We start from the raw sequence: 23,016 nt of genomic DNA on the forward strand, positions 1-23,016 counted from the left end.
TTATAATATCTAATTTAAATTTATTCAAATTAGTAAATAATATTGTCAAAGCAATAAGGATAAACAATAATATCTAAGAGTTGAATTATTGACAAATGCTTAAACTTGAGTCGAGTTAAAACTCTAATTCGAGTTCAACTCATTCTAATAAAATATAGATTTGAGCTTAAACTAGTTCTGATTAAGTCCACCTCTAGAGCAAACTACACATGTGAGGTTTCTGCATTCCATTAAATTTACCGTTTTATTATATTTTTCCTCTAAAACTTGTTTTTCTGATATTTTAATATGACAAATATATCAGAATTCTAGTATTTAGACATATGTCTTCATTTAAAACAAGATCATCAACTTTTTTATTATTTATAAAATATATTTTTCATCAGTTACAAATTAAAATAAACTTGTGAATCTTTTATAGTTAATTAAAAGATAGGGTATTTTTCTCGTATATTGAACATCCTATTTTCTACATATTTTAGTGTGTGGGAGTATTTTTCAAATGAACTCATTAAACGCAAGAAAAGTAACCAATGATTTTTTCACACGCTTCCCTTCCTTACACAACCCTCAATTTATAGGTACCATATGTGGTTGACATCCCCAATCACTTAGGTATTATAGACATTTATATACACCATGAGATGTGTTTTCATGAAATGTAGCCACCTGCATTCAAGAATTGTCCAATCACGTTTTTCTGCCCATATTTTCTTGCTTGTTGTGTACTCTTGGCTTTATGGGACATTTCCTTGCGCAAGTGCAGAGTGTCACTTCTCTTTTGACTTGGTCAAGTTTTTGGCCACTTGTTTAGTGCTTAGAATGACAAGGTTTAAGCCTTTAAATCGCCTAAAAATGCAAAGTCCGTAAGGTTGTTTTTCTACCTGGACCAGCAACTCACTTCCTTGCCTGCGTGTGACCCATCTGGATGTCGTGTGTTCAAGCGCTGTGTGAGCTGTCGCGCTTGCGCATTTGTCTCAACTTGTTGCGATATGTCTGAATGCTTGCGAGCGGTTTCTCTGAATGCTTGCATGTGATTTGTATGAATGCTTATCTGAATGGTGTGTGCACGGTTTGTCTGAATGCTTGCACGCGGTTTGTCTTAATGCTTAATTGCGTGACCTGTCTGAGTGGTGCGTGCAGTCTGTCCGAGTGGTGCACGCCTTTGTCCCTCCAATCACCATTTTGTGCATATTTTTTCTAGCTACTCTATCTGAATTATGTTTGCCTATGATAGTTTTCATGTTTCCTGAGTCTCTCAAGCCCATCCGGAAGTGCCGCTATGCATTTCTTGCACATTGCGTAGACAGGCCCGTGCCAGTGTCATGTTTATTGGTTGCTGGCGGCAACGATACCACTGCAGTAACCTTTTTTTTGTTAGGCCGCAGTAACTTACTACTGCTAATACCCAAATTTCGGCCACGTCAGTTAGAAACGGCGCCGTTTTGGTCATGTTACTTACAGTACAGTTGTTTCATTATCGATAATTTAGTGGAAAGAAAAGTTGGAAAAACCCTAAGCCCCCCGGACCGGGCACTGGCGGAGAGAGAGAGAGAGCTACAATGTCGTCGACTCTGCTGGAGGTGACTCGCGCGGCTCACGAGGAAGTGGAGCGGCTCGAACGGCTTGTAGTGAAGGATCTACAGACCGAGCCAACCTCCAACAAGGACCGCTTGTTTCAGACTCACCGTGTTCGTAATATGATCGATACAATCACCGCCACTACTGAAAAACTCGTAAATTTATCATGAACTTTAAAATATTGGCTTTTTTGTTTTATTGCAAAGTTAGAGTTGAGATTCACGGCATCGTTTCGTGGTTTTTTTAACAGGTTGAGATTTATGAAGATAAAGATAATGCGAGGAAGGATGAGATTGCGGCTCTTGGAGGCCAAACTGCGACAGGAACAAATGTGTTTAGTGCATTTTACGACAGATTAAAGGAGGTAACTGATTTTTTTAATTTAATTTTTAGAATGGGAAATTTGGAGAAGTTGATTAGAAATTTGTGGTGAAATTTCCGTTTTATGTGCAGATTCGTGAGTACCATAGGAGGCATCCGGCTGCACGTGTTGTTGATGCTAATGAGGAATATGAAAATCTGCTTAAAGAGGAACCGCTAATTGAGTTTAGTGGAGAGGTATGTAAGCCGGATTTGGGTTAATTAATGCTTGATATATTAGGATAGAGTGTGCGCAATTAATGGGGTCTTCAAGTAAAGAAGAAGAAGAAAATTTTTGAATTGATGGTGTAAAGATAATATTTCTTGTGATTTGGATGCTATTTGTGTATCAGATTGAAGAAAATGTTACAGCATTTTGTTTTCAGTATAATTGTTTATTTTTTCTTGTTCCGTTGCAATGCTTCTTACATTGATTTTCATATAAATTTTGTTTTCAGGAAGCTTTTGGGCGGTACCTAGATTTGCATGAGCTTTTCAATCAGTACATTAACTCTAAGTTTGGAGAACGCATTGAGTATTCAGCTTACCTTGATGTTTTCTCACAGCCACTTAAGATCCCCCGCAAAATGAAGATGACAAGGTACCTGTTCATGGACTGTTTTCCTCTGTTGTTTTTGGATAGTTTGATTAATGAGTTGCTTTTCTTTTTTCTTGCACCTTCTTCTTTAGTGTTATTCACTCAAGACTTGGAATTCAATTTTAATTATGATTTTCACCAGGCAGTACAGGGAATATATGGAAAATCTACTAGAGTACTTAATTTACTTTTTTCAGCGGACAGAACCACTGCAAGATCTGGATAGAATATTCTCAAAGGTGAAATTAAATATAATTTTTTGGTCATGAACATGGATATGAGGCAAATTTTCTGTTTTTGTTCTGTCTTTGCTGTGTTTAATTGTTATGCATGGCAGGTTGTGGCTGATTTTGAAGAGCAATGGGCCAATGGCACAATACCAGGATGGAATAATGAGGGGGAAGAAAATGGACATGTTCCTACTGAGCATACTGTAATAGATCTCGATTATTACAGCACTGTTGAAGAACTAATGGAAGTCGGTTCTGAAAAGTTGAAGGAGGTAAGGGTGACCATTTGTGATCATATTATTATTCCAGGTTACATTTTTGTTGCATGAATTGCATTTTCATATGTACAACTGGCAACCATATACATGTACAACTTGTAACCTATAGTTGCAAGGGCATCTACAGCTAATCTAGGTAATTGTGCCTATAACTGAAAAGCTGTGGATGTCTCAATTTTTGTTATTTGGTTATTATTTGGGCATTTTCAGTTGATGTTGTCTGTTAAATGTTAATTTAGTTAATATGAGAACGTTTGTCTGATTTTGTGTGGTACATGACCAGTATCTGCTTGAGTAGATCTTTGTTATAGAGTTTTCTAAGAGCTTAGACAATTTGAATGCAAGTTAGAAATGCAGTTACAGAAATAATAAGAAGAAAGCGTGCTGCAATGTTTAAGCTAGGCTATCTGAATCTTAGTTTTTTCTCCATTAGGGTGCGGTTTGGAATCAATTCAGATTTATTGGGTGAGCACTGCTCTTTCTGAAAATGCTGGAAATTAGTTAGAATTTTGAATTGTTTGTTGTGGTGTCGTTTGAAATGGTAATATCTTTCTCTGTTTCAAAGAAGATTATACCTTCACCATGTTCTTATCTTATGTAGGTTCAGTTTGCATGACCTTGAAAATTTTCAATCAATATGCTTTTAGCTCCATCTTCTGTTATTTACTTAGTTATTAACCATTTCTTGCCTGGCAGGCATTGGCTATGTTAGGACTGAAGAGTGGTGGTACTGTACAACAGCGTGCAGAGAGGCTTTTCCTTACAAAGGTTGCTAGTACAAGCTTTTTTATGTTTTATTGTGTATGAGATCTAGTGGAAATGAACTTCTGTAATACTTTTCTAAGTTAAATTTACCATATTCTGGTAAAGGAGGGAATGGGCTATCTCTAGTATGTGTGTGGATATGAATTGGCAAATTATTAATGGGAATGCATTATTTTATGAATTATGAAATTTGACCAATCTTAGTATGCCTCTTGAGTGCTGGCTGATTCCGTGACTGTAAGACTTGGAAATGTGATAATATGCAGTGAAATTCTCTTTAGTCTGAAGATGTCAATAAGTAAGCACTATGTTTTTGCTTTCTTCTTCCAGGACAGTAGTACTTTATAAAACAAATTGCTCAACTTAAATTTCTTTGAAGCTCTGTGTTCAGAATTTGGGTTGGTGTATTCCCTCAGTGTGTATTTTTTTTATTTGGTTGCAGCACACTCCTCTTGAAAAGTTAGACAAGAAACATTTTGCCAAAGGTTCACGTGGGCCAGAAAAAAATGGGGTTGCTGCACCACCACAAGAAGTTGGCAATTTAAAAGACATTGCCTTGATGGAAGCTAAAATGCAAAAACTGTGTGCCTTACTGGAAGAGGTTAGCATTTTCTACTTATTTAGTTTGTCCTTGTCTTTTTTGTTAAATGTAATTTGCCTTGTATTACTTGGTTCATATTTACTAATAGTAAGCATAGTGGTGCTGTTTTACTTTTGGTGGCTGCTATATGTTCAAGTTTTTATTGACCTTGTGCAGACAATTGAACGAACAAAACAAAATGTTGAGAAGAAACAAGCTTTGACATACGAGGAAATGGAAGCAGAACGTGAAGAAGTAAGTTAATAGTTTTTCATTGCAGCCTTCTATGGTTCAGTACAGTTCATCATTTTTTAAGATGTTAGTTCAAAATTTGAAGAGAGATGCTGCCCTTGAGGTTCTATCCATCTATAAAATGCATGGCTGTGGGGCTTTGGTTTACTCAGGTCTCAGGTGGAATTGTGGATGTCATACACCATAGATTATTGCAAGCATTTTCCTCTTTTAAAATTAATTACATGTGGGATTTTTTATGGTATATGCAGCATATGTAATTTATGGCTAGTTTATAACACAAAAACTTAGTCATTTGGGTTTTGAAGGAGTTGGGAGCAGTGGGCTTGCCTATAACTCAACACTTTTTGCAGTTGCATTCTCACCTTTGGAAAATGCATATTGTTTTTTCGGTTTTTTGTTATGAATTTAATCCTTGAGTTGTTATAATATCAGTTAACAGTGGTTACTTGCTTTTGAATTTTTAGCAAGAGGATACACAAGTTGACACTGAAAGTGATGATGAAGAGCAGCAGATTTACAATCCCCTTAAATTGCCAATGGGTTGGGATGGGAAACCTATACCTTATTGGCTATACAAGCTTCATGGTCTGGGACAGGTATTTTTGTGCTTAATTCTAGGATACCTGCAAGTTTTTGGAGATTCATAAAATCATTTTTTTTTCATATTTTGAATTTAAAAGTTATATGGATGAAGTGGCTGATACAGAGCTTATTGGAGAATGAAGAACTCCTTGTTACTTGTTTGCTTTAGTTTTTTATGGCTCACAAGATTGTGATTCTCTAATTCAGGAATTTAAATGTGAGATATGTGGGAACTACAGCTATTGGGGGCGTAGAGCCTTTGAGCGGCATTTCAAGGAATGGCGCCATCAACATGGAATGCGTTGCCTTGGTATTCCAAACACCAAGAACTTTAATGAAATCACATCAATTGAGGTATATCTCTCATTCTTTCTTTTCTTTTCCCCCATTATTTTTGCTGCAAGTAATTGTTAGTGATAACAAGTCATTGACATGAATTAGTTCCCTGTCTTATCTTGTCTATGGTGTTTTCTGGAATTGGTGGAATTTTGATTTTCACATGCAACATGAATGGTCAATGTTATTGTTCTAGTCGTCTGGTCAAGAATTGTTAATTCTATCTGATGACTATTTGACATATGTCCATTTTTTGGTTTGGTAAATGAATAACACAATCTAAAGGTTGTGCTAACGCTACAAAAATTATGAGTAAAGTTGTAGATGACTGCAAATTACATGCTGCAGCTACGACATTTGGTAATAAATTTTTTGCTGCTATCAGCAAGTAACCAAAATCATTTATTGTGCAGGAAGCCAAAGATCTGTGGAAGAAAATACAAGAACGTCAAGGTGTGAACAAGTGGCGCCCAGATCTTGAAGAAGAATATGAAGACAAAGAGGGTAATATCTACAACAAGAAGACCTACACTGATCTGCAGCGTCAAGGACTGATCTAAGGAGAACGATCATCACTAGGATGGGAGGGAAGCTACTAGTGAATTTCATTCTAAGGTGGTGCGCTTTACTTTGCTTTACCTGTGTTTCACTCTATGGAGGTTGGTTTGTTTGTGAGCCCCGAATTTGCACCATGGCACATAAAAGTCTAACTTGACACAATTTTATACTGTGACTGTTGGGCTTGGTTCTGTTCTTGGCAATCTAGTCAGGTCAGGATTGGTGTTTGGATTTTATCTGCTTGGCAAAGTGTGGTATTGCTATATACTTGTTACAGTAATTAGCATATTTTTACAGTCAGGATTATTTGCACCATCAAATGTAGCCTTAGACTTGTCAATCTCTTTACCCTGTTTAAATGAAAGAAGAATGAATCTCAAATGTGTTGATGATTTCTGTAGGTGAATTTTAGCTGTGATTTCTGTTTGATTAAGAATGTTAATGATTGTAAAGGTAGATATGAACTGATGGTGGGGCCTTTCGTAATTTTCATGGGTATGTATGTCAAAATTTAATGCATTGATTGTTAGAGCTTAAAATGAGCTTTAGTAGAGTTCAGATTACACTGTAGGAATTTGCAATTATTATAGGTGGATTCGAATTGAACTTAAATTAAGACTATCTCCAACTTAACTCGAATTCTTGATGATTAGTTCAAATTTGAGTTTGGTTTTTGCTTGAAAGTTTATCAAAAAAGAAAAAACAATCATCGATTATGAAGAAAAATTTAAGAGATTTTGCGGAACCTGTGTTCAAAATTCTCAATTATTTTAGTTAATATGACGTGACATTAGTAAAATATAATTTTTATGGGATCAGAAAGTATCAAATTATCGTATTTTTCACTAATATTATTCAGTAAAAAAATTTTTAAAAATTAGTAATTTCAATCCAAACAACACAGATAAAACCGTAAAAACAAAATACAACTGAGGGCACCTAAGTCAAATCGGAATGCATCTTCACTACAAGTCTTCTTAGAGTCTTATTAGTACTAGCGATATGACAAAACTGCAAAAAGCGCCAGGCCTCACAAGTAACAACAACACAAAAAAAACACACCTGCTTTCTTCAACATTAAATGCTCTTCCACATTTATCCTTGTTTCAATCTCCAAATCTCTCTCCCTTTTTCGTGGTTCTCTCGTAATTTCTCTCATTTTCGATCCCATTCTCCTACCCCCAACCCCTCCGTAAGTCCGCTGATCCCGTCCTGTTGGGGTTTCTACTGTTCGTGCTTTTAAATATTCGAATCTTCGCACGTTTACCATTATTGTTATCATTATTTTAATATTATCCATCTCCACTCGGCTAGGGTTTTGTTTTGTTTTAATTTGTTAGGTTTGAGTCTCGGATTTGAGACTGGGGTTTTGAGAAATTGATCTAGTGTTCGATTGTGAGGGATTAGGGTTTTGAGATTTTCAGATAGGTGATGACGCGGAGTTCAAAGCACAAATCAAGTAAGAGGAGTTCGAGAGATGCGAGGGATTACTCGGATTCTGAGAAGGACTCCAGCTTGAAGGACCGGAAAGGGAAGGATGAGAGCAGTAGTGTTAGGGTTTCGAAGGACGCAGGTGAGAAACGGAAGCTGGATTCGAAGGAGTGTAAGGACGCGTTTGGCTCAGGCATTGGTGACTATCATGAATATAATTCCTCGTCTAAGCGGCGGAAGGACCGGGTTGAGGACAGCGGGAATGACAGGTGGGATGGCGGCGGTGAGGATGATAGGACTGAGAGTAGCTCCAGGAAATCCAAAGTTTTGAGTGAAACGAGGAGTAAGAGGAGGGATGACGATGAGTTTCAGAAGTCGAAGAGTGAAGGGAAGCATAGAGAATCGAGTCGAAAGGAGAGTAGAGAAGTGGAGAGGGAGAGGGAGAGGGAGAGGGAGAGGGAGAGAGAGAGGAAGGGGAAGGAAGGGAAAAGCGAGAGATTTGCTGAGAGTGAAGAGCAAAACAAGCAACTGGGTATAAATGAAAAAACTGGTAAGGTAACCGATTGAAAATGGAGTATGTATGAATTTTTGTTTTGTGCATACTTGTTTTTATTACTCTGTTCTTGTATATGCTGACATTTGTTCGACTTTGACCAATTTTAACACATGGTTCAATTTGCTGATACAAATGTAACCACTTTTATTAGCAAGTGTAGTAGGAATCGGAAGGGTTGATATGCTGTTAAATGCTTATTTGCCAGTTTTTTTTTTTTTGGGCTTAGAGGAATTAAGCACTGATTTTCATGCATGTCAACTGATAGCTTTGTTCAAACAGTCCCATTTGTTTTTTTTGTTTTATTTTGTTTTTAGATTTGATTATGTAGCTTCTATGTACTGTTAAATTTGAATGGTTTAGCAATAATGTTGTCTTGCCAAGTTGATGGTTTTAAATGGATGCTGGGAATCCTTATATGTCACAGTTGTTATGGTCACTTGAATAAGATTAAGAAGTTTGTATTTTGAGCGAAAGGAGTTCTGGGCAATTAAAGCTGTAATTATTTTAGTTTTTGAATTAAAAGATTATGCTAAACGAATTGGTACCTGCCATAATTTTTTTAACTTAGATTCTTTATTTTTCGTTAGCTAACATATAATGTTAGCATTCTTATTGATTGATTTTTATATATGGTGTATCTAGTGGAGTTAATTGAATTGTTTCTACTTGCAGCATATTTCTTGTAATTTTTTTTATTATCTGGTCATACATTGTACTTTCTTTTTTGGATGTAGATTTTAGGATATAACAAGGTTAAATATGCATTAAAAAATTAACATGAGTAGGAAACACTGCTATTTAAGTAATATGAATCAAATCTGAAACTGGCTTTTTATGTTTTCAGTTTTCCCGTTGTTGGAATAGAATTAAGTCTCAGGTTTGTGTGTAGAAAATAAAGAATCACCTATCTTCTTGTTTCACTACAATTAAAAGGCATAAATGATATGAAATACAACAAAGTCCTGTTATGAGTTGGTTTTTTTTTTGGGGTTTGGGTCTTTTGAGGGGAACTTATTTTTGTCAACAGATGCCCATCCCTTTTAGTGATTGTATACCATGGTTTTTGTGCAAAATGCTATTTAGCTCTCACATAAATCATTCTATTGATATATGAAAATTTCCAGTGTTATGAAACAAAGCTGTTTTAACCGTAAACTCTATTTTAATCCTTATTCAGTGAATGGACTCTTAAGAATGCTTGAAAGATTTTTCTTACCTACTTTTTGAAGGGACCTGTGTGTAATTGTTTCCATTTGTTGAAAATGTAACTTTTTAATCATTAGGAAGCCTATGAATTTGCGTTGTCAATCTGTCTTTGTGGTTGTTTCTGTGTACCATTTTCTACTGGGGTAACAGAGAGTTGCTTAGGATTAGTTTCTACTTTGTGGCTCCACTTGTTGCTACTTGGCTGCTTGAAGTCCTTGTGTCGCACTTTATAATCAATCAAGCATTGTTTTATAAATGATCTGATATGCTTTTCATTTGTCTGGGTTTATTATCTTGTAAATTTCAGGCCTCCTCTTTGTTAAAAAAGCTTCAGGTTATTTTGGTTGCTAATTCTGCTATGGATTCTTATTGAATTAAATGATTATATCTGGATTTGTGATCTCTGTATATTTAGAAGTTTGATTTAATTGGAACACAAGTAGCAGTGCAACTATACTTCCATTCTCAAATAGAAACAATATCTGTTCAACACTAAAACAATTTGTTTCCAGAATTTGAACTGTTGTCATGAACGAGAAACACTAAAACATAGAATCCATCATGTGAGACCAACTATACTTCTTGGACTTAGATTAAAAGAACTTACTGCTTTAAAATTTTCGGCAGATGTATCTAAAAGCGGGCATACAAACGATTTTGTGGTCCTTCTCAACTAAATATGCTTATTTTGTGGTAAAATAGGAAAACAAATTTCCTAGTCTAGTTCTATACAATGGTTAATTATAGGAACTTTATATACCTTTCCATAAAATTTGACAATACTCTGACTACTAGGATACACAGATCTGTAGTTTCTGGACAAGGATTAACAACTTGAATTCCAATTGGGATCCTGAAATTGTCTTGTCGAATTTGGGTAAAAAATGAAGAATGTGTTCTCTGGTTAAGTTTGAAAAAATCAGAAGATTGTTGAAGACCACAGAATTACAAATAAATGCTTGTGTTGAGATAGGAAATTTACAATTCTCAACTTGGATTTGAACTGGAAAACCCTAATTTGTTCACCAGTTAAGTATGGAAAACTTTATAGTTTTAAAGATATCAAAAGTCAAAACTACTAGCAAAGGTTTGTCTTGTGAATTCTAGGAGTAAGAAAATCTTGTCTGGATGATTGTATGTCAAACTATATACCCAAGAGGACTTCTTTTACAGCGTACATGGTTCACAAATCTGATTCTACAAAATATTTACATATGTAAAATGCAATCTCGATGATTTTGATGTCTTTTATCTTAAGCATACAGTTTATAGAGTTAGATTTTGCATTAAAGCCTAATGCATTGCTAGAGCAAGTAACTTGGTTAAGATGGATGAACTATAATTTAATCTTTTTTGTTTTAAATTGAAGTAGGGATTGTATTTTATTGATGAGGCAGTTGTTGCCAAACACAAGGAGAATAAAAGCCATTGGACGTGGGTTCTTCTGCTGAACTGAGATTGGTTGTCGTAACCACATGTCTACTTTGGTTTAACTATATAGTTCTGGCTTTTTATTTAGTTTAGATAAACTGGTGTGGTTAATGTGCCAATTCCCATGCCAATGCAGATATTCCAATATGATCATGCATGGAATTTTTGGATGATCTAAACTCTTTCTTGTATTGAGCAGGAGTATCATAGAAGTTTGATGCTAATTGAATTTGCTTCTTTTCTCCTTTCTCTTGCATTGACTCTTGCTATTTCTAAATGCAAAAGGAACACTAGTTTAGATGTACATTTATTTATGCCATTTGCTAGTTATTGTTTTTTTTTTTTTTCCCTGGAAATTAGTGTTTTAGCATACTACACTTGAATGAAATTTAAGGTGATTAGTAGGTTGTAGATCTTTTATGGTTGCAATGAATTATGACACTTAGTGTTGCATTGAGTTTGAATAAAGAGTTTTTTTTTTTGGTTTTTTCAATGAAAAATAAATTAGGTAGTGCGACTACGATGCTCATCTAGCTTTATTTTTATTGTTATTGTATATGAAATTGTGCCCTATGATTCTAGAAAGGACATTGTCAGTTATATGGGTTCCTGTCTTAGATCATATCAATGTCTTAGCTTGGATGAATTAAGTACTTCTTTGAGTGAGATACGAAAAGCTCTGTGTATTTAGCTGCTGTACAGAATAGAGGATTATTTTTAAGTTAATGTTTGTTGCTGAATGATGAAACTCCCCTTTACTCATTCTATTTTTTTTTGCAGAGTCAAATGTACAGGATCAGTTACCAAGTCCTGATACAGAGATTCAGCTGGAGAAACGAGCCAGGAGAAGGAAAGATGCTTCTGGTGATGGGGATAAACCTGACATTGATATCAGGGACATCAATAATAGATGGTCGGATGATGTTGTTAACGATGGAAAACAGAAAGATGAGAAGCATAAGGACGAAAGATATAGGGATAAGTACCGGGAAGATGTGGACAGGGACAGCAGACATCGAGATGACAAGCGGAACCGTGCCAGAGATCATACTAGTAGTAGGTCTGATGATAAGCACTTTAGGGATGAAAAAGATGCAACGGAAACTAGACAAAAAAAATTTAAGCCACAGGAAAGTGATCGTGATCGAGAACGTGAATATGACCATGATCGTGATCACTACCGGAAGCGTGATAGGGATTGTGATCGTGATCGCAACCGTGATGATGGAGACCATGAATGGGACCGGGAGCGGAATCGGGAACTAGAACGAGATCAGGATCTTGACTGCCGTGACCGTGAGCGAGATCAACGAGATCGAAACCGGGATCATGATCTTGGCCATGATCATGATGGAGATCTTGATCATGATGGGTCACACCTTGAGGACAGGAGTATCAAATACAAAGATAGCAGAGGAAAGAAGAGATCCCCTGATGAGCATGATGATTCCAATGATACTAAGTTTAGAGGTATCAAAAAACACTACCCTGACATGGAAAGCAAATCGTTGAGCAGCAGTAGACTTGAGTCAGATGCAGATAGGGGAAGGTCTCGGTCACGTCAAGTCTATGCTGATTCTACTGTGAGTAGCAATAGAAGGAGGACTTCTCCCAGCTCCAGTTCACATGGTGGCGATGAGAGCAGGTATCCCTTGATAATATGAGAATTTCTATTTTAATTAAAAAAATGCTGTTAGAATTGGTACTTAGGTCAATAGTATTCCTTCTGGTATACCTCCCAAATTATTCACATATTTGGTGATTTTTAATGGTTAGCTTTTTTGAACTTCTATGATTTGAGGTAAGGAAATCACATTTTTCAGATATCATATTCATAGAGTTTTGATTGTATTCAATGGTGGCAGGCATCTCTTATGGCGGAACTTGCAATCCTATTGTCTTGCTTTTTATAGTTTTTGAATTCTGTGGTAATATTTTATTTTTGGTTCTAGACATACAAAGCAGGAAGATTTGAAGTACAGAGATTCTATGACAGAACAAAGGCCAAAAGCAATTTCCTCAAAGGAGGTAACTGGCTTTTCAGGAGTATCAGATAGAGGTTCTAAGTATAGATTGATTGAGAGAACTAGTAAAATTGATGATGACCATTTGGGGGAGTTATCAGTTGAGAGGTCTTCCAGTTCAAAAGCTTCACCCATGGGCTTGATGGAAAGATCTCCTTCTTTGACAAGTCATGATCGCAGATACATGAACAGAACTGGTGTTAGGCGAAGTCTTGAAATTGAAGAAACAGGACGGAGGAGCAGTATTGGTCCCAGAGACTTGTCTGCTGGTGATGATAGGTTAAATCGGGAATTACCTTTGGAGAAACCTTTGGATGATTCCTCCCAAATTGATCTATTGTATTACAATAGAACTGGTCAGAACAATTCATCTTCTTCTTTACCACCCCCTCCTTTCAGGGGTGGAGTTGGCAGTCCTTCATTTATGGGTTCACTGGAAGAAGATGGTAGAGTTAATTTGAATGCTCGTTACCGCAGGTGTGGTGATGCCAGTGTAGGAAGAGGACAAGGAAATGCATGGAGGGGTGCCCCGAACTGGTCGTCGCCAGTGCCGAATGGTTTCATGTTTCAACATGGGCCACCCCATGGAGGTTTTCAAGCAATGATGCCGCAGTTTCCTACTTCTCTTTTTACTGTTAGACCGTCAATGGACATCAATCGTTCTGTGATTCCACATCATATACCTGATGCAGAGAGATTTTCTGGCCATCTTCGCCCTCTTGGGTGGCAGAATGTGATGGATGGATCAGGCCCTCCTCACTTGCATGGATGGGATGGAAATAATGGTGTTTTTAGGGATGAACCTTACATGTATGGAGGGTCTGAATGGGACCAGAATAGGCATCCGATTAATGGACGAGGGTGGGAAACTGGTGCAGATATGTGGAGAGGAGAAAATGGTGATGTGAATATGGACATGACTTCAACATCCCAGAAGGAGGATCAGCCTGTTCAGGCCCCTTCTGATGATGCTTTGGTTGAGCGTCCAGGTCAGCAGACTCTGTATGAAAATAATCATCATGGTGTTCGGGAGAAAAGTGTTGATACAAAATCCATTAGTTCTTTTATAGAATCTTCCAAAATCTCACCTAAAACTAACCATGAGAAGACATCAGATCCTTCTAGAAAATCTAGTGTGGATAATCTTGCTAGCAGTTGTCGTGCGTATCTTGCTAAGCTTGACATTTCAAAGGAACTTACTGCTCCGGAGTTGTTTAGCAAGTGTATGAATTTACTTGACATGGATTTAACTGCAACTTTCGAAAAAGAAACCACCATGATTGTAAATTTGAAGGTAAGAGAATCTGTCAACTCTGTTTTCTTCTTGTCTCTTGTACATAAATAGTTTATTGGTGTTGGTTGTATAATATATCCTCTTCTTTGATCTGGTAGAATGGTGGAAGACCAGTTTCCAAAAGTTCCAAAGCTTTGTTAAGTCCTCCATTTTTCCCTGCGGCAGATGATTCTGTTTTTCAGGTAATTATGTTATAAATAAAATTTTAGATCACCATGATACATTATTATTGTTTGTTTAGTAGCTCATGTGTAAGGGCTGCAAGTGTATATAAGACAACATAATGTTCCAGTAGTCAAAGAGGCACAAAGATAAACTTTTTTAGGTCAAATTGATTTTTTTCTCTTGATGATTAATGACCTCAACAATTTTCTTCCATATCAATCAATCGATTTGTTGCATGATATGGTTATTGGATCTATTCAGAAATTTTATTTTGTAGACAACATAATGTTCTTGTTGTCAAAAGAGGCATGAAGATGAATATAGGCCCAAATTGATGGTTTTTCTCTTGATGATTAATGACTTCAGCAATTTTTCTTCCATATCAATCAATTGATATGTTGCATGATATGGTTATTGGATCTCTTTAGAAATTTTATTTTGGAGATAACATAATGTTTTAGTTGTCAAAAGAGTTATGAAGATGAAATTTTTTTCGGGTCCAAATTGATGAATTTTCTTTTGATGATTAATGACAAACAATTTTTCTTCCATGTCAATCAGTCCTTGTGTTGCATGATATGGTTCTTGGATCTCATCAGAAATTTATCGTATCTGATATTATCTTGAGATCTGACTTTATCACAAGATATCAAGTGATAAAGTCAAAACTTGCTCCTCTTATTACACTAGACTTAACCCACAAGGATGTGGTCACTATAAATGTTACTAGAAACCTGACTTCTGATTTGTACTATTATAATCTTGGTTTCTAAATGAACTTAATAAACTTTTGCTTGAATTTGTTGGAATCTAAGGTACAGCCAAACTTCTGTCCCTATTTAAGTTAAAAAAACTTAGAATCTGAATGTGTTTAGTCTATTCTTTCCTTTGCTGACTTTGTGATATCTGATCTGCAGAGAGCCATGGAACAATACAAGAAACAGCGGGTACAGATCAGTTGCCTGCAAATTGTTAACGTTGGGACCATAGATATCATTTCAAAATGTAATCTCGAGAAAATGGTGCAACCTTCTTCTTGCAAGGTCAAAAAGGCTGGGAAGTTGGTGTTGATTTCTGATACAGAAATGTCTGATGCGCCATTACCAGCTTTAGATCAAAAGAAACCTGAAGACGTTCCACATACTGATGTTAAGGAGACACTAGAGGAGCTGGTTTCAACTCCATCTCAAGTAATGCCTGATCACAATGACACCCCTCCTCTAAATTTGGAAGCGGCGGATCAATCTCTTACACCTAAAAGCTCGAAACAAAGCGAACCAGTTCTTAATGGGGATAAGATGGATGTGATGACTTCTGAGCGGCAGTTGATTGCAGCAGGTTCAGACGGAGATCAATTACCATCTCCTGATAATGCATCTGATGGAGCTCCCATTTTACCTCTGGTCGGTAATGAGGTAAGTATAACGGAAAGCAATAATTCCCTCTGTACTACTGAGGAAAGTCATGCTTTATCTGATGCTATTAGTAATCCTGTAGTTTTATTGGATGAGTCTCCTAAAGTATCTGAGGCATTGATGCCTGGTTCAATTGAGTCGGGGTCGGTAATTTTAAGTCGGATACATCATTCTCCTGAAAGTACACTTTGAGACAATTTCTTATATCCATGTTTCTTTGCTTATTTTTGCTTCTCTTATTCTGTTGCCGTTTATTTTTGAGGAATAAAAAGAACATGTGCTTTTCTGAGTCCATGGATTAGGGTTTTATTCACCCAAATCCCATAATATCCTTTCCCTTCCACTCTTTTTCTACTCTAGTTTCTTGGAACTAAAAGTGATGTGCATTTTTCTTGATGGTCCTCAAGTGACATTCATCTGTGGAAAGATGAGGTAAGTTTCTTTGATTCTCTTCGAGTTTGAATTGAACGAGTCAAGTTTGAGTTTGTCATTGGGTTCATTTTCATTAGCTGATCAAAATATTAAGTTTGAGCCCGTTCAGATTAGATCTAAAATTAAATTATTTTCAAATTGAATTTAAGTCTTAGTTCATTGATCATGAGTCGGTTTCAAGTTGACTTTTTTTATTTGAATCGATCTCAAATTAAGTTTTGTTTGGGTTTGAATCAATTCTGACCCAACCTTATATTCATGTCATCTTCAAGTTGGTTAGTTTAGAATCAACTATTCAGATGATTGTTGGTTCTAAAAAAACTTAATGTCGGGCTGTTGAGTATGGAAAATGGTTTGTATGACCTTATAGAGAGGGTTAGATTCGGAAGAATTGAGTTTGAAATAAAAAAAGGGATTTACTCATCGAGCTTTAGAGCCTATCTTGTCGGTGATTTATTTTCTTTTTAGTTGAAATGACTGTTTTTTCTTATCTGTTAATCAATCTGAGTTGACCCGTTTGAATTTAAACGAAGCATAAACTTATTTTTGTTTGGGTTCGGTTTGATTTAATCCACCTCTATCTATCTATGGGTCTTTAGGGAATAAAGTAATAAACAAACATATCCTCCATAATTTCGATTAAGTTTTTACAGAATTCCGTCAATTTATTTATTAACATTTCTGTTACATAAGCGCATCAAAGTAAACGGGACAGGTGAAGTTGACATGTCGTTTACATCTTTAGACAACAGAAACAGATGACAAGTGGACAAGAAGAAATACGAATATATGACCGGCAGATGTTTTCCCTTGTAGTTTACATGAATGTTACACACAACTGACATTCTTGTAGGCAACATAATTATCTCACCAATATATTATTTATCTAATTTATAACACTATTTATTCCGTTTACAATCATCCAATGACTTCTTCGATCAATTTGTTCAAATTTAAGTTGGTTTTTATGAATTGTATTCGAATTAATTCAAATATAATCTTATATAATATTATCAATAAAATTATATATACTTATTTTAAATATACAAATAAATACAGATTTAATAATATAAATGATTGAATAATTTTAAATTAAAAATAAAATAATATTTAATAATATAATAATACATCATGTATAGTTAAATATGGGTTCATATACTATCACTCTAATGTTAGTATATATAGATATTTCATTTGGAAGACAATGAATTGGTATAAAGTGTGTGTGGCAGTACTAATTCCTGTAAACTTAGTCAAAATTTAGATGCAGTCAGTCAGGCATATAAATTAATGGTGATAGCAGTTGCATTGTGCTGCTTGGTCTTTAACTTGATGAAAGGAGCAATCTCGTAAACCTACTCACAACAAAATTTTAATGGGTTGTTCAAAATGAAAAGATTCAATCCAACATTAGTATCTGTTCAAAGATTTTAATATGACTCGTTCCAATGAAAAAGGTGAAGTCGACTGTTTATTTTAAGTAATACTATATATATTTATAATTAATATCAGTTTAAGAATTAACAATAATATGTTAATATGCAAGTAAGTATAATTTCATTTTTAATTTAAAATTATTTTTAATGGTATTTTAAACCACCATTAATCTCCAAATTAGTATTAATTATAGGTGTATATAACTGTTTTTCTCTTCTTTTTTTTTTTAACTCTCTTTAAACAATCATTATCCTCTATTTCTTTTGTGTAATACTTTAAACCAATTTCTTTTGAATAAAATTATATATATAAATAAATCTTATCAATTTATTTATATAAATTGGTATGTCAGAGATATCAATGTATCAGACATACCATGGATTCTTATCTGGTAAGTCAGAGATATCAATGTATCTGACAGATTCTGACAACGTTAGAATAGGGTCATAGACATGAACACACATCGTCAGCGGCGTATTTCTTACGGTGAAAGTGTTGGAATTAATTATCACTTCATCCATAAAATATTACGTCTATAATGTGAGCGGGCGAGAATGCATGGGAAACACCCTCAAGCTTATCAGTAGATTGGCTTAACCCATGAAGACTTGCTTTAAAAGTCATCTTAGGGACATGAACCTTAGTAAAGTTTCCTTAAGAATAAGAATTCTAATAGGCCGAAGGACTTATTCACACTTAAAGTATATTACATTTTTAAGTTTCTATTTCAAAATTTTGAAAATCTCATTTATCTACTTATGAGAGATTAAAATTACTGGAATTCTAACATTTTAAATTTTTATTTTATTTCTCCTTAAATTCTAAAAACAAATAATTTTCTTCCATAAACAAAGTTTTAAAAAAATCAATTTTCCCTTGCTAGGATTTAGTTTTAATATCCGACCACTCTCTCTAGTGCTATCACTATTGTTTCTCCTTCTCAATAGTTCTTTTTTCTCCGACGGTTTACTTCAATGAAACTCAAACCCCTCCAATGTGGTGCGACATTGTTTGGGAAGATGAATCGTCTTCCCAGATGATGAAGACAAGATCTATCATTGATTTCGTCTTCTCAAACAAAGATAAGATGACTCATCTTCCTTTGGGAAGATGAGATAGATGATTGATCTTGTTTTCGTCGTCCTATATGATGTAAAACAACGTCTGAGGGTTAAGGTTTTATTGAGGTAAATTATCAAAAGAAAGGGAACCGTCTGGAGGGAGAGACGACGACGATGGCATTGGATATTGAAACTAAACCATAGCGGGAGAAATGTGATTTATTAAAACTTGACTTAAGAGATAAAATTATTAGTTTTTAAAAATTAGAAAGGAGAAGAAGATAAAATTTTAGTTTATTTTAAATATTACATATAATATGACGATTTTGCTTTTAAAATTAATAAATTTAACAACCATTGGTGGATAAATGAGATTTTCAAAGTTAAAGATTAAGAACTTTGGAATGCAACATACTTTTGGTGGAAATAAATCCTTTGGCCATTCTAATATATAAATATATTATTCTTTTGTACGAAATGATATAGTAATTCATTAACAAATACATTTATTGTAACACGAGATAAGGGGATATTAGTAAAATATTGACTCTACTGAACATAACTTTTTCTTATAATAACAAGAATAAATCATTTATATTCTTTCTTTCGGGGATAAGAGTTCCCATACATAAACATATAATTTTCTTATACAAGTAAAATAACAATTTATTAACATATACAATCATTATAATTGCAATAAGGATATACAGCCATTATAATTGCAATGAGAAAAGTGAAGAGATATTGAAATAATATTGATTCAGTCGAACATAACACATAAGGTTGATTTAGATACAAAAATAAATCGTATGTATTCTCTTGATTCTACCATTGAGTACGAATTCTGTCTTTATTAACAAACTTTTCTATTATCCTATCTATCAATAACACAACAATCTAATTGAAAAGTTTCATACAATAACAGCAGTTACGTAGACATATAATTAGTTGTCTATCTACAGAATCACTGAAGACAACAATGCTTCATCTAGAGTTAGTAATCAGGGGTGAGAATTCGGATCGAAAGCAAATTCTACGACTTGTCGGAGCTCATCCCAGTTCTCATATGCCAACAAATCATGATGATTCCCATATGGATTATGAAAGCTTGGAGACGATGACGGCGCCATTGATATTCCAGAATTGGCTATGGTGTTATAATTGTTACTGCTGCTCAACTGTTGTAAAGCTAACTGCTGGTTCCTGACTTGGTTGAAATGATCGTCGATCATCATCGGCTTATTTGGGGCTTGGAAACTGATGTAGGTTTCCTGCTGATTGTTTGAATCCAGAGCCATGTATGTGTTATTGGTTGTTTCCATTGATGTTGAACGGCGTTTCGCTGAAGAAGATGCTTCCCTGCAACCTGAAATCAGCTTTCTGTATGACACATTTCGCTTGAAGATTCGACATACAGTCCATACTTCCTGTGATTCAATGGAAAACCAACAAAAGATAAGAATGATTTTTTTTTTTCGGGGTAACAACACTTGAATTGAACTATCAACCAAATTTTGTTTTTTCTAGTATAAGATTGAATTTTCATGTTTTCCAATTGAAAAAAATATCAAGCTTCCAAATTTTTTAATAGGATGATGAAACTTTCAATATTTTCTTTCAAAGATACACAAGTAGGAATGTAGAATTGTTTGTTTTGTTTTATTTTTGAATTGAGATGATTAGTTTGATATTTTCAATAAAAACTAGTGAAAGTATAATACCTTGAAAAAATTGAATGTTTGATTTATTCAAGTGGAAAATATAAAATTTCAATATTTTTGATAGAAAAAAAAAAAGTAAATTCGGCCATTCAATAGAAAAAGGTGTGATAATTCAATATATTCATGTATTGAGGATTATAACACTTGAATGTATCAAATTATCATTTTTTTACTTATATCAAACTTTATTTTTTCTATAGAAGAAAACAAACATTTAAATTTTTGAACCAAACTTTTATATTTTCTTATTGAAATCAATCAACTTGCCTCCAAAACAAAACAATTGTTTGGTATATTCAATAAAAAAATACTGAAATTTCGATCATTTTATGAGAAAGTCTAAAAGATGGATTTCTTTAATGGTAAAATCTAAGGGTTAACAGTATCCTGAATTGAAAAAATGTAATAATTTTCTTGCTCCAAGTATTATTATCCCTAGGAATACTTGATAAGTGGTTATCCTTTTACCGCTTCTTGGAGGGTGGCATTATCATTGGGAAGAAGGCGAAATTCTTGCATCATCCAGTCAGTTTTGATGCCTTTTCCTGCACTTCCACGGTAGTAAACAAGTGTTTTCTTAAGACCAATGCACTCACGACCTTCTCCTCCCTCAGAATACACAGGCTTGTCGATGCCTGTTGCTTTCCAGAACCCAGAACCCGTCACTCTATTTGGCCTTATGCTGTTTCTGTACTTTCTCCCTCTTTTGCAGAAGAAGTAACCTTCATTTTCAGGTGTAGTGCTAACTACTGCATGCATATTTATTTACCCATAAACAACATTAGAATATATTCAAGCAAATGCCCTAAAAAGAAATTTCATGATATTCGCATGAGTAATACAAGATATCCCGATGGATGAATACTCACAGTCAAAGTGTCATTATGTGTGATGAACAGATACTAATGATTGATGCGTTCTCTTATGATTGAGAGATTTAATTATTTATTTATCAAGTTAATAACAAATAAAGATACTAAATTATCATATTTAAACAATTAAAAGGACTCTAGTTTCAGTTTTTTATTAGAGAGACTAAATTTTCACTATTATTTATTAAAGGTGCCAAACTAATTATCTTACTACCAAAGCAAAACAAAGTATATAATCTTAATGATGTTTATTCAATACCATTAATGATAAATATTGAAAGTTTGATCTCTTTTATAGAATAAATATGAAAATTCAGTTATTTTAAACAATTATATGAATTTTAGTTGAGGAAAAAAAAAAGAGTGATGGTATCAAATATTGTTATCCTTTTATATATATATCTCTAATTCAAAATTAATCACTCACATCAATCTATTAATACGGTTAAACAAGACTATATCTAGCTGAAAAGATCATGATTCTTTAAGAAATTGTTTAAAAAAAAATCTGAAACAAACCCTAGATTCGAAGCTTTGGGAGTGATCATGGAAGGGAAATGAATATAAAAATTGGTTTGATGTCAAAATAGGGCTGCACTAGGGACCTGCATATTGCACTGATTAAGCAAGACTCAAGCAAGAACAAAACTTACTCAGAATCCATTTCTTTGAAGGATCAAATCGAGTATAGTTATATTTGATTAAAGAGAGAAAATTAAAAGCTTACTTGGAAGATCCCATGGATCATGCTTGTAGATATCAATCTGCTTGATGAGTTCAATAACGACTGGTTTCTTGTCAACTTTCCTGCGAAGATAAAACCCTACAAGTTCTGCATCTGTTGGATGAAAACGAAAGCCTGGAAGCTGCTGCTGCATCTGATCATCACCGTCATAATCCTTTGAGATCGAGATACTTTCTGGGTTCATATTATATTAATTGGTTCTCCAACATGAATCTTCTTCAACCTGTATTTTATTATTTTTTCTGAAGCAAATTAAGGCGGTGCCAGTTGAACATGAAAGACTCTTTCTTTATAATGCGAAAAAAGTCTTATGACGGTTGGTTTTATTTATTTATTTTCTCAGGTCAAGCCATTCGCTCATCTTGACTCTCATGGGAAGACTCTGCAGCCAAATTTGATGTTAGAATTAAATCTAAATTACCACTTTTAATTACTTCAGGAAAATTCTTTAATCCACTTACAATGGTAAAAATGAAATTATATGAGCTAATAATAAATATTAATTAGAATTAATACCCACGACAAGGTGTTATTATGAAAAAATAAAACTACAAGTATATATTTTTTATACATAATTTAAGTATACAGATTATGTGTCATCATATAATTGAGTGATATTGAATTAAAAATAAAATACTATTTAATCACATAATGATATATCATCTATATACTTAAATTGTGTATAAAAATATGTACATATAGTATTACTCTCATTTAATAAAACCATATATACTTATTTTAGATACATAATTATATATATATTTATATGTATAATTATATAATTAAATTATTTTAAATTAAATATAAAATAATATATAATAACACATAAATATAATTATAATTATATATTTAAAATAAATACACACAAGATTACCTTTGTGGTTTTGGGCAATCCATTTAAATAACATTACAAAGAATTTACCTAACGGGTAAAATAAGTCTTCCCCCTAGATTACAGTGTCAAATTTTTCCAGAAGTTTAGATTACAAAATTCAACAAGGCCAAACGACTATTTCCCACCCAAGGTTTGATGTATTCTCAAAAGTCCCCCCTTTAACTATGGAAACACCAAATACCCACCCATGGCCGGTTAGATTTAACCA

At 34.3% G+C, this 23,016-nt stretch overlaps 3 protein-coding genes across 3 annotated transcripts; 2 read left to right on the forward strand and 1 right to left on the reverse strand.

The window, feature by feature from the left end:
• The first annotated feature begins 1,242 nt into the window (after positions 1–1,242).
• Positions 1,243–6,504, forward strand: LOC123206663 (splicing factor SF3a60 homolog). The gene is made up of 12 exons (XM_044623858.1): positions 1,243–1,736; positions 1,832–1,945; positions 2,035–2,139; positions 2,400–2,542; positions 2,682–2,778; positions 2,877–3,041; positions 3,744–3,815; positions 4,255–4,413; positions 4,570–4,647; positions 5,112–5,243; positions 5,437–5,583; positions 5,979–6,504. Exons 1-12 carry the CDS (start codon positions 1,563–1,565, stop codon positions 6,123–6,125), a joined length of 1,533 nt encoding a protein of 510 aa, XP_044479793.1. The 5' UTR covers positions 1,243–1,562; the 3' UTR covers positions 6,126–6,504.
• Positions 6,505–7,128: 624 nt separating this feature from the next.
• Positions 7,129–15,939, forward strand: LOC123206679 (zinc finger CCCH domain-containing protein 13-like). The gene is made up of 5 exons (XM_044623879.1): positions 7,129–8,104; positions 11,528–12,392; positions 12,700–14,065; positions 14,164–14,247; positions 15,148–15,939. The coding sequence occupies exons 1-5, from the start codon at positions 7,555–7,557 to the stop codon at positions 15,835–15,837; spliced, it is 3,555 nt and encodes a 1,184-aa protein (XP_044479814.1). The 5' UTR covers positions 7,129–7,554; the 3' UTR covers positions 15,838–15,939.
• Positions 15,940–19,319: 3,380 nt separating this feature from the next.
• Positions 19,320–22,183, reverse strand: LOC123206694 (transcription factor JUNGBRUNNEN 1-like). The gene is made up of 3 exons (XM_044623893.1): positions 21,896–22,183; positions 20,765–21,045; positions 19,320–20,002 (listed from the first exon to the last, which is right to left on the reverse strand). Exons 1-3 carry the CDS (start codon positions 22,095–22,097, stop codon positions 19,577–19,579), a joined length of 909 nt encoding a protein of 302 aa, XP_044479828.1. The 5' UTR covers positions 22,098–22,183; the 3' UTR covers positions 19,320–19,576.
• Positions 22,184–23,016: the final 833 nt, after the last annotated feature.

Source organism: Mangifera indica, unplaced genomic scaffold (genome assembly GCF_011075055.1).
Source record: "Mangifera indica cultivar Alphonso unplaced genomic scaffold, CATAS_Mindica_2.1 Un_0045, whole genome shotgun sequence".
Classification (NCBI taxonomy): Eukaryota; Viridiplantae; Streptophyta; class Magnoliopsida; order Sapindales; family Anacardiaceae; genus Mangifera; species Mangifera indica.